At 38.2% G+C, this 12076-nt stretch overlaps 2 protein-coding genes across 5 annotated transcripts in view; one reads left to right on the forward strand and one right to left on the reverse strand.

Moving 5' to 3' along the window:
• Positions 1 to 12076, forward strand: part of LOC108250456 (cyclin-dependent kinase 15) — a 48434-nt gene that overhangs the window by 19691 nt on the left and 16667 nt on the right. For 3 of the 4 annotated variants that reach the window (XR_005232971.1, XR_005232970.1, XR_005232972.1), the window contains exons 11-13: positions 601 to 2063; positions 3710 to 3780; positions 3898 to 4006. Coding sequence is in view for 1 of the 4 variants with exons in the window: in XM_037974777.1 (XP_037830705.1) it covers positions 601 to 815 (215 nt within the window). In the remaining 3 variants the exon portion in view is untranslated. Of the gene's footprint in view, positions 1 to 600; positions 2279 to 3709; positions 3781 to 3897; positions 4007 to 12076 lie in introns of those variants that run through there. The other variant, XM_037974777.1, reaches the window with a different exon arrangement.
• The window catches only part of LOC108250455 (equilibrative nucleoside transporter 1), a 26584-nt gene continuing 15346 nt past the window's right edge, over positions 839 to 12076 (reverse strand). The window contains exons 2-11 of the mRNA XM_017440336.3: positions 11093 to 11164; positions 10716 to 10797; positions 9492 to 9664; positions 9135 to 9274; positions 7633 to 7767; positions 5462 to 5559; positions 4080 to 4161; positions 3908 to 3975; positions 1120 to 1228; positions 839 to 1011 (exon numbers count right to left, since the gene is read on the reverse strand). Coding sequence (XP_017295825.2) covers positions 869 to 1011; positions 1120 to 1228; positions 3908 to 3975; positions 4080 to 4161; positions 5462 to 5559; positions 7633 to 7767; positions 9135 to 9274; positions 9492 to 9664; positions 10716 to 10797; positions 11093 to 11118 — 1056 coding nt within the window. The 5' untranslated portion in view covers positions 11119 to 11164 and the 3' untranslated portion in view covers positions 839 to 868. The remainder of the gene's footprint in view (positions 1012 to 1119; positions 1229 to 3907; positions 3976 to 4079; positions 4162 to 5461; positions 5560 to 7632; positions 7768 to 9134; positions 9275 to 9491; positions 9665 to 10715; positions 10798 to 11092; positions 11165 to 12076) is intronic.

The raw sequence follows: 12076 nt of genomic DNA on the forward strand, positions 1-12076 counted from the left end.
AGGAAGAAAGCCATGATAGTTCCAGCTGTTTCTGCTTCATGGGGAAGAACATTCCTGCAAAACGAAACAACTTTTATTAAAGAATGTTCATCTTAAATTACATAACTTTTTGTATTATTTTGTAATAAACTTATTTACGGGTTTATCCAACCTTTGCATTTCTAACATAGCACCTTTATTTGATTTAATTTTTAAAATCTCCATCCAACTGTTATGCTTCTTCAGAACCCTTAAAATTTAAATCTGTTTTGATTTGTCAGCAGAATACAAGACATAATTTATTGCTTCTCTTCTCTGACAATATGTAGAAAATTAAAATAAAAACTAGAAAAATATGGCAGAAATATTGAAGGGTTCAAATTTAGTTCTGGTCTAAACTTCCAACAGTTTTCCCAATTTAAAAAACACTGATTTTCATAATCTCAGAATGCAGATTAAGTTAAAAATGTAATGTAGCAGTTTATCCGTTACTTTTTAATAATAAATTTATAACTTAGTTTCTGTCTTGATGTTTTTCAGATGTTGAGTTTCTGTTCGGTTCTAACAAATTCAGTTATTTTCTTGTTCTGATTTTTGTTGGTTTCTTACTTTGGTCCATAGCACATGCAGAGGCTTGCCAGATATCCGTTACTGAAGGCAAACAGGACCATAAAGATGATGAAAAAACCATCATGGTGAAAAAAGATGGGCAGATGAAGTCGAGGCTGAACGTTACACAACATGAAGAGAGGGATAAAGACCACCCGACATATGATGGACACAGGAAGTATCATGCTGTCTTTACCCGGCTAGAACACAAACAGACGATCAGTTAAGACTTTAATTTAGTGGCCATCAGTATTAAGGCAAACATGATGATCAAAAGCAATCAAGGTGCTGTTCTGTTGTTGAGTTCTGAAAGATGGATGCTTGATCTGAAACTCACCCACATGCAAACGGCTGTTAGGCTCCGCCCACCCCAGTCACACAGGTTAAAGAGCAGGAAGCAGCAGACTGGGATGAAGTACAACTCTGTGAATCAAATACAGAAAACTCAAACATCATTTTTTCTGCCATGTGAAGATCAATGATCATGTGACTACAGAGCACCAGAGAAAAAGAACGGCGACACTGACTAACCCCAGGAGCCTCCGGTAGTGAGTGTGGACTGGGTGTCAGCGGTGATGGCAGGAAACGTGCCAATGGTGATGGTGAAGGTGACGCAAACTGATAGAGCCAAGGCCCATATCTGGAGGTCAAAGGTCACATGTGCACACACACAAAGTTAACAATCCAATTGGGTTTTAGTGTACAGTTTGGTTTGTCTTTTCAAAGTGATACAATATGAAGATTGACCTGCAGCGTTTCTGTTCCGGATTCTATAAATTCCTAAATTTCAATGAGAATAAAACTGCAGTTATTATTTTTGGACCCAATGGTAACTGCAGCGCTTTTCGTACAGATCTCGGCAGCTTGAAGCTGTTTGTAAAATCTCATGTAAAAGATTTGGGAGTAATCTTTGATTTAAATTTTAACCTTGAGAAATAAATTAGTTCTGTAGTAAAGAGATCCTTCTCTAAATTGAAGCTTTTATCTATATTAAAATTATTTTTATATTTTAACAACTCTGCACGAGTGTTTCACATTTTTATTACCTCCTGCCTGGATGACTGTAACTCTCTGTATGTTGGTGTTAGCCAGGCCAGTTAGTCCAGAACCTGCAGCTCTTCTTTTACCACAAACAGAAAAGTGTGAACACATTTCTCTGGTGCTGCTTCCCTTCAATGGCTCCATTTGTTTTTGAATTGATTTTAAGTTTTATTGTTGGCCTATAAAGCCCTGAATGGACAGGCTCCTGTATACCTGTCTGACCTCCTGCAGCCTTATGTGTCCTCCAGATCCCTTAGATCTAATGACCTATTGCTTTCAGTTGTCCCCAGGTCCAGGCTGGTCCACAGAGGTGATTGGGCCTTCGGTCATCCCAAGGTCCAGGCTGGTCCACAGTGGTGATCAGGTCTTCAGTCATCCCAAGGTCCAGGCTGGTCCACAGTGGTGATCGGTTCTTCAGTCATCCAAAGGTCCAGGTTGGTCCATAGAGGTGATCGGGTTGTCCCCAGGCTGGTCTTTAGTTGTCCCCAGTTCCAGGCTGGTCCACAGAGGTGATCAGGTCTTCAGTCATCCCGAGGTCCAGGCAGGTTCATATAGGTAATCAGGTCTTCAGTCATCCCCAGGTCCAGGCTGGTCCACAGAGGTGATCGAGTCTTCAGTCATCCCGAGGTCCAGGCAGGTCCATAGAGGTGATCAGGCCTTCTTTATATCAGACAGGTTTCAACTCTTGGTGTTTTTAAGTGTCATCTTAAAACACATTTGTACTCACTGGCTTTAAAAAATAAACAGGTAAAGAAAATAGATAGATGGATCATCCATCTATGAGGCTACCCTCTCGTTCACCGGAGTAAACCCCAACGTACAGGCACCAAGATGGGGGGCAACAAGTATGCCCACTCCTGATCGGCGCCTCTCACCCAGGGACAACTCCAGAGTGAAAGAGTGTCCAACCCCTCTCAAGGAGACTGGTTCCAGAGCCAGAGCCGTGCGTTGAGGTGAGCCTGGCTATTTCTAGCCGGAACCTCTCAACCTCACACACCAGCTCACGATTAAACTTTAATTAGCAAAATCTATGAAATAAACATAAACTAGATGTCAAAAGTCAGTATAAAGAGCTATGAAAGCAATAATACTTTTGGAACTATTTACAATGAGGCTAATAAAATAGCCTCCAGCATAAATATAACAACAGTGAAAAGAAAACAGGAAGGAGGGACAAGTGGACAGAATACAGTCACAGAAGGACAGAGGATCAGTCTTGGATGAAAAGGACTGTGTTCTGGGCAGTGATTCTAAGGCACTAGTCTAAAAAGCACCTTTCCAGATCTCGTAGTTATGAAATAAGGTGCCTATTTTTTTTTTCTTTGGTGAATGCAATGAGCTTTGGTATATATCTGCTCTTGTGTCTCATAAAATATTTTATCTTGTATTAAGTCATCTCTCATCTCATCTAACTGCTTGTATCTCATCTATTTTTATGTCCTACATGTAATAATGCTAATCTCAAATCTTGTCCCATACCTTATTTAATAGCCAATTTTAACTTGTATCTCACCTAGTCTTTAATCTCACCTCATATTTTATCCCATATTTCATTATGCATTTCATTCTATATCTCATCTAATTTCATATTTCATTTAATCTACTGTCTTTGTCCTTTTATGTTCTGTCTCGTTTAATTTTATATCTTAGATTTAGTATTTTTCTTTGTCTGCTCTTGTATTTCATCTTGTATCTTTTATAACATTTTATCTAATATCTTAAATATCATCTCATCTCATATACCCTCTCATAAAATTTCATTGTATATCTTATCTAATCTCTTTTTTACCTAGTATATATATCCTCTCAAATCTTGTCTCATATGTTGTATCTTATTTATATTGTTTTATGAAAATTAATGACAAGAAAAGGCATTTAATACCTTGCCCCTTTATAGACAGTCTAATATGACATAAATTTAAATGATAGTACAATATTATTAATATTTATTTTATAAAATTTAATCTCAGTATTTTAAAATAAAAGTAAAACAATGAAAGAAAATATTTATTCCTTACATTACATTCTACTTTGTTTAATATTTGATGTTCTACTGATTTTACACCTGCACCCTATCCAGGGTGTACCACAACTCTAGCACAATGACCACTGGATATAGACACCAGCTCCCCCACGACCCTGCATGGAAAAGTGAGTACTGAACATGGATGGATGGATAATTTTACACCTACAGAAATGATGTACAACTCCCTAATGGAACAACTGATTCTAAGGAAAAATCAATACAAATAATGATTTTAATTTTAGTGTGTCTGACCTTCTTAAATATCGTCATCATGGAGATGTTTTGCTGTTCCTTCTGGTCAACCACAGCATCTTTAATTTCTGAAGAACAACAACATCATCACTAACTCATGTAAGTTTATAAACTTGACTGTTTGTTGGGTGACAACATGAGCTTCATAAAAACAGATAGAATGGATTCTTACCTGAGTTCATTAGATTAACTGCATTCTGCTCATCATCAAATCTCTGTTTTTTGTTTCTTTCTTGGTAAAACTTAAAGAACTCCTGAAATCACAGATACATCAACTTTTTCATACTAATCAACAACATCCATAAAACATAAACCAGCAAAAAACAGATGACATAGTTCCACATAAATTTGTGAAGGAGAAAAAACAGACTATTACAAGACTTGACAGTTTTGTTTCATACACAAAAGTAAATTCCATCTTCATAAAAAAACTTAAACAACCCCAAAGAAATTTCAAATAGGTGTACTTTGTGCTTCTTTTCTGCAAGATTGAGCAGGAGCATGTGACAGTGTCTGTCAGTCCAGAATGTCTTTTAGTTCATTCCAGAACATATCAGCTCTTCCAGTCCAGCATCCTGTGGAGCATCTACTGCTCCAGGCCATGGTGAAGAAGTACTTTTAGTCCAGAATATGGTGGAGCGTCTTCACAGTCCAGAAAGTATTTAAAGATTTGCCAGTCCAGAACTTGGCAAATTGTCTGCTGGTCCAGAACATTGTGAGACTCTTCTAGTCCAGATGTGGTGGAGCTATGGGTCAGTTTTCATTAAACCCACTTTCTGGAATCTCCCTAAGACTGTTCTCATCTGTGATTTCACAAACATGGAACAAGCTACCAAAGTCCAATGTGTGGTTATTGATCTGATTAACTTGTTAATGGTTTACTGATTGTTGTCTCATAGTTGAATTTGACTCTGTAGGAGATTTCTTCCTTGTAAAACAAAGTTGTTTTTTCCATTTTCACTACCAGAGAGAATGGATTTGTGTTGGTCTTTGCACAATAGAAAATTCTCTAAGATCTCATGATTTGATTTGGTGTGACAAAGAACTGCTCATTGAAATGTGATTGACTGTAAATAGTCATGGTCTTGCTAACCTAAGAAGAATCCTTTAGAGCAGTGGTCTCCAATCCTGGTCCTCGAGGGCCACTATCCTGCATGTTTTTCTTGTTTCTCTGCTCCAACACACCCGATTTGAATCAATGGGTGATTAACAGGCTTCTGCAGAACATGAAGAGGTGATTAAACCACTGAATCAGGTGTGTTGAAGCAGAGATACAAGGAAAACATGCAGAATGGTGGCCCTCGAGGACCAGGATTGGAGACCCCTGCTTTAGAATATAACTCTGTGTCTCCATTCATGTGTTTATGATGGTCGCTTTAATTTGTTCATTATCATTTTTTGGCCAATCTGTTTGTGGTATTGTCTTCACTTTTTGTTGGAAAAAAACAAGTTTTTCTAACTTGTCTGTCAGCTTGAAACTACAATGAAAAGGACTGAGCTGTTCAGACACCTAAATAGTTGTTGCTTCAACTTTAGTTGAGTGTTAAAGTTTACCAGTTTAGGCAGCAGGATGTAGGAGATAATGGAAAGAAGAACGACAACACAGGCTGTGATGAAATAACCAAACGCTGCATCCTCAAGTTCAGAACCACCTACAGCAAAGAGGAACAGAAGAGGGAGGAAGGGAAGGAGGAATGATGATAGGAAGGAAGAACAAAGGAAAAAAGGAATGAAGGGAATAAAGCAAAAAAGGAGGAAAAGAAATAAGAAATGGGAGAAAAAAGGAATGAGAGATAGATGAAAGGAAGGACGGACGGAAGAAGGGAAAGAAGGAAGGAGGGAAAAGAGGGGTTGACAAAGAAGGATAAAAGTAAAAACTGTTCTTTTGTTTAAGATCATCTTTACATTCTTTTAAAACTAGAGATGCACCGATTCTGGTTTTGCTAGCTGATAACAATTTTTGATATTTGTACAGCTAACATGCCGATACTGATTTTTCTTTTGATTTCCCTCAAAGAACTATAATTAACATAATACAAAATATCTATCCATTTTCTTTACTCCTTAGTGAGAAGGTCATAGGATTGCCTCCTGACCTGGAGCCTTTCTGGGTGGAGTTTAAATGTTCTCCCTGTGCACACCTGGGTTTTCTCCAGTTTCCTCCCACAGACCAAAAACATGCATGTTAGGTTAATATCTAGGGACTGTAAACTGTCCCTAGATATGAATGTGAGTTTGACTGGTTGTTTGTCTTGTTTGTGTCTATGTGGCTGTGGGATGGACTGGAGACCTGTTTATGGTGTACCCTGCCTCTCGCACAGTGTTTTCAGGCCCTCTTGTGTCCTCTGTGTTCCTTGTGCCTCTCTTCACTCTCCCTCAGTCACCTCCTCAGTAGTTTTCCAGTCAACCTACCATATCCACTTCACCTGTCCCTCATTACCTGTCAGTCCAGCTGCAGTCAATCTCCCACTCACCCTCAGCCTTTATATTCAGTGACTTCCGTTTTCTCCTTACTGGTTCACTGTTGCTTTCATGCACTCTCTGGTTCTCCTTGTGTTTCTTTGTGATATTCCTCATGATCCATTGTTAGTTCCTTGTTAGTTTTTGCTGCCTTGTCAGCTTTTTGATTTTGTTATATCGTAAAAAAGTTATAATTCAGAAACTCTTTATGTCAGAAGCGGTTTCCTTCTAAACAGCCTTCTAAACTCAACCTTTTGTTTATCCTCTGATTTTATTTGTAAATACCCTACAGACAGTCCATACAGCTAACAGCATTCCTTGTGTTTAATGACTGGAAATATATCAGATTTTTGAGCGTTGACTGTCCAATCAATGATTAAGACTAGTTAGTTTGAATATTGGCTTGTGCAAATCACAAGCCGATTCCCCGGTGCATCTCTATTTAAAACACTTTAATGTGAAAGATGCAGACAAAAAACATAGAGATATTGGCAAATTATAAATTGGTTACTGATGATGATTGACAGCTTGATAAATTATTAATAGTATTGATAAGTTGATTAGTAATTCAGACACTCCAGGATTTCACGATGTTGCGATCACATCTATTAACGCAAAATCAAGCCAATCCCTTCAAAATCGCAACTTTTTGCAACTTTGCCCCAAACACCACATCTTTAACCAAAATAACCTCAAATAACTCAGGAAGAAGACACATGACGTCACTTCCTGTTAACATCAGAATGCCGGGAGCGTGCAGGAGCAGCGACCGAAGCCAAAATGTGCGCTAATGCTTCACATTTGCCCACAAAGATTTCAGCAAACCAGTTTCCTCCCCAGCTGCAGCTGTTTTGCACATCCTGCAGTGTAATCATGGAACATAAACGCATCGACAAACACTTTGTGTCTGCAAAACATGTGAGGAGAGCTGCAGACCAGGGACAATCCAGAAATGGTCATGAATGTCAGTTTAGAAGCTATCAAAGTTCTCAAATAAAGCACCTTTTGAGAATGTCAATGTTTGTTGGGAATTATCTTACAAAACTAGGAAGGAATTTTGGTTTAGATATTAAAAGTTATGGTTGTTTATTGATTTTAGTAAAAAAAAAAAAAGCAACTTTTAGGAAAATGCCCCGCGAAATCAGGCATTTTAGCCCGCAACAATCACAAAAAATGCCCGCAAAATCCTGGAGGGACTGGTAATTGCTTGAGCATTGACAGGTTGATTAAATATTGATGAAGTATTGATAGGTTATTGATCAGACTTGCGATGGCGCAGATCATGGCGAAGGCAGCAAAGGTTCCAGCGAGTCCCTGACCGCTCATGATGGGAGTTGTGTATGAAGCTGGCAGCAAACCAGCCATTCCAAAGAGACTGCCTTGCAACATTGCTCCAAAAGCTGTAAACCATGAAAATAACAAACAAATATAAACCAAATATCATAAGGCCTGTACTATGAAGCAAGCCTAACAATTTAGTAGCTATTAAAAAACAATTTCTGCACTTGGCGAGCGTGGATACTTATTTCTTCCCCCCATCTGTCGTTATTTTTGATTGTCTTTTTTTCTTTGGAGCTTCTCTTCACATAATTTCCAAATTAAATTATTATAAGATAAGATTAACGCAATAGATCAAACTTGTTCAACTAGAAGGCTGGGCACAGGAGAGCAATCCGGATGCAACTTGTGTGAATCACGAGTCAGCTCTGGATCTTAGAACTCGCTGGCTTAATGGAATTGACCTTGGAGAAGTTACTCACCTGGCTTGAAGGACAACAATGATTTGGCTGTTTGGATTTGCCATTGAGATGTACCAGTGAAACTGTTAAGGCTGGCAAGAAATTAAGCTATCGGCCTGACCTAAAAATGTTTTTGATATTTGAATCTGGCTCCACTGAGTCAACCTTGGAAGGCTGGCTATTTCAAAATTCTCCTGGATGTTATGTAAACTTGAAGTTCCCATCACTTCCCCTCCCTCTTCCAGGACACCTGCGGATCTGTGCCGGCTAGGTCCCGAGGCAGGCTAATAAAACTTATAATAATCACTTTCAGAACTATGGCAGACAGAGGCCTATCTGAACCAGTATCCGTGGGCGTTCCTCCACCATCGCCGTCACTCTCCAGTTTCCTTGGGTCCTGCCTGGTAAGATAGACCCCGGCATTTATTGCTCTTGTGCTGCCATGATTAGTGCCTCTGTGCTGTCTTTCAGTCCAACCCTTTCTAGTCACTGGTAGGAGTTGTTGATATCTGCCACTTCCTCAATCTGCCGGTGGTACATACTGTGCAGGGGATGGTCTTTCCATAAGGGTTCTTCTTTCTCCTCTTCCACATTAGATTTCTGCTGCCTGAGACATTCACTTAGCAGATCATATAGCTGGGAGTTGGTATCCCTCAAAAAGAGCCTCTGATTGAACTAGAGAGCATTAAAACTACTATACAGGATGATCAAATAAATAATCAATAAACAACCCTTGTTCTCAGGTCAGCTGCCCTTATAGTCCAGTCGTCAGGGCAATAGCAATTTCTAGCGTCAGGTGATATGCATTCCCTCAAGGAAAGTTAGGCATTTAATATTTTTTTACTTAATTAGTTTTGTCTATATTGGCTTCAAACTCTAAATTTTTAGTATTTTATTTATTGCTCTTGGTTTAGTAAATTGTTTATTTTTGGTTGGAAATGGTTTATAAATAAGATTGGTAGGAATTGGTCCTCAACTCTCTCTTAATGATGCAACAAACAAACACACAGATAAATAAACAGGCTCACAATTAATGATGACGATCTTCACCATAGTTACAGAGAAGAAAGGCAGCGACTCCAGAGGAACTTTGACAAGAATGGCTGTGGCAATGAAGACAAACATGATGACGAACAGACTCCCCATCACACGCAGACTCTGAGGGATGCTGACAGTTCAACAAGAAGAAATTCAAACTTAGGCTAGTGGCTCTTTTTTGCCTTTTCTGTTAGATTTCCCATTTAGTGAATTTTTAGAATCACAAAAGAGGAACTCGTTGAGACAGGCTAGGTCACCATAGCAACACAAACTGAACTGATCATCTGCTCATGACAGGTACTACTTGTGACAGGTCTGTGGTCCAGTATTTCAGGTGTAGTACTTACAGAGAATGCAGGAAAGAGTTGAGGCAGGTGCAAAACAGCAGAGGCAGCATTGCACAGAGTGTCATCACATTGTTAAATTTGGCATCCAGAATGCTATGATGTTCATCTGTTGCCTCTGTCTGATTGGTTGAAATCTCAGTGGACACAGAATCTCTCAGACGACCCCGAAAGTACTGTAGAGATGGAATTAAAACTTCAGTGAACACATAATCCTTCAAGCAACACCTAAAGTTCCACATTGAATAAATCAAATCCTCAGTTGACAGTTTTTCACATAGCCACTAAAGTACTATAGATGTGCAATCAAAACCTTGGTGGACACAAAGTTCTTCAGGTGGTTCCTTAAGTACTATAGAGACAGAATCAAAGATTTGCGAATGTAAATTTGCCCCAACAAATAAGCAAAAATCAAATAAAACTCTAGTCTAAAATGCTGTTTCAGTAATAGAAAGGAACAAAGAACAGGTTTACCCTAATTACTAGAGGAGTTTTAGTTGCCTTAATCTCAGATGAAAATGTTTATAACCAGCTTTGTCACATACAGTGGGTTTCAAAGGTATTCACCCTCAGCATTTTCTGTTCTGTTGCCTCACACAACCTCAATTTTTAAACAAATTTATTTTGAGGATGGTGGTGGGGGCTGAGAGGATTTTTTAAACACACACAGTAATGTAATGCCTTGGTTTGGACACAAATTATTTATTTGAGTGGCTCAAATGATTTTATTTTAACTCCTGATTGTTTTGTTATTTATTGGAAATAATGTTCATAACTTTGTTGTTTGCTAAATTTGTTCATGTGTTTCTGAATATTTCTGAATATTACTGATTATATTTGCATTCTAAGTTGCAAACCTGTACTTCTCCACAACTTTGTCTCTGACCTGTGCAGAGAGTTCCTTGGTCTTCACAATGTCTCTTTCTTGGTAGTAGCTCTTAGTACTTAGAGGTATATAACTGGTCCCTATTGTGGGATTATTTTGTGTCGAAGTATTACTTAAAATGAAACCAAAAATCTAATTACATTCCAAATTGTAAGACAATAAAATAGAAAGGATAAGAACTGGTGAATATGTTTGCAACCCACTGTAACATTACAGCTGCCTTTTCTCTCATTTTTTTGGTTTTGTAATTTTTTAGATTATTTTAGTCCTTTCCTGTTTTAAATTTAAATTTTGCTCTCTGAATCAGATGATGTAGAGGGAAACAGGGAATAAGGTCATACTTTGGTAGCAGTCATGAAGAAATTCCAGGGCAGCAGAGTTCCCAGACCAAGCATGAACAAGATCATCCATACAGCAAAATACCTGCAGGAAGGATAAATAAGTTTTCTTTTCACCCTTTTGTTTGTGAAACTATAGATTTCACAATTTGTGTTTGTATTTTAGCTGCATGTGGCTTCTCATCAATCAATCAATCAATCAATCAATCAATCAATCAATCAATCAATCAATCAATCAAAGTCATTACAAGTGATGCCTAAATGTTTTACTGCAGATGTCTGAAACTTTAAATTACAGAGTTAATAGGTATTGATTACTTTATCTCAAAAATATAGGCCTGTAAAAATATTAGAATAACTTGTGTTGTTCTTGAACATACTTGTCTTTTGGTTGTCTGATGGCCATTTTCCTCTGCAAGATCAATCAGCTGAAGAACTGATCCTATTATGCACTGAAAACCAAGTGAAGGAGGATTAGGTGGGCCAAGAGAGGGACTGTATGAATGACAGTTTGAAGCAGATATAACATGTGTTTTTGTTATCAGCTGAATACTTATCAGGAAATCATTTAAATTAATTAAAGATTTTGCATTTCTTAAATGAATGCATTTAGTCCACCAACTATCATTCCGGAGTTTTAGACCGAACATCTTGGGATTATAAGGAGGGGAGTTATAGTCATTTTGAGCAAACCTTGTTAATGACTGTATGTGCAATCTCATGTGATGTTGTGAAATTTTGTGAGATGTGTTAAGGCTTGGAGTATGTGTTGAGGATGACTCTCAGCTACTACTGCACCAAATTTAACCTAATATCCGTAAAATTGACTGAACTAAAGCAATTTTTGTGTTTGCTAAGGTTGATTAACTGTGGTGGCTATCTTGAATGTTACTCCAAAAGGTAATACATTGTAGATGTAGATCTAATTATTATTTTCTTAAAGTTTCATTAATTTCATTACATGAAATATTTTAATAATGGGCAGCCTAACCAAAATGAGCAAAAATATTATTTATTCAGACAAATCCCATTGAGATCTCAGATCTCTTTTTCAAGGGAGGCCTAAAGGCAGCCTAACATGCAGGTTTTGAGACTGAGGGAGGAAACCCACACAAACACCAGGAGAACATGTAAACTCCATACAGAAAGACCCCAGGTCCAACCCGGGTGTTGTGGATAGGCGTAGCTTTAGATCACGTGGTGTTGATAGTGATTATAGATTACCTGTTGCTCACCTGGTGTTTTTTCTTCTTAGTGAGTGGGTGATGGGGGAAGTCTACTTTTGCTGACCGCTTTAAGCCTGTACGTTTTTTGTCTTATGATCACTGTTTGAACCGGCGGATCCGTTTTTAATGCTGCCTTTG

Source organism: Kryptolebias marmoratus, linkage group LG3, assembly GCF_001649575.2.
Source record: "Kryptolebias marmoratus isolate JLee-2015 linkage group LG3, ASM164957v2, whole genome shotgun sequence".
Lineage (NCBI taxonomy): Eukaryota > Metazoa > Chordata > Actinopteri > Cyprinodontiformes > Rivulidae > Kryptolebias > Kryptolebias marmoratus.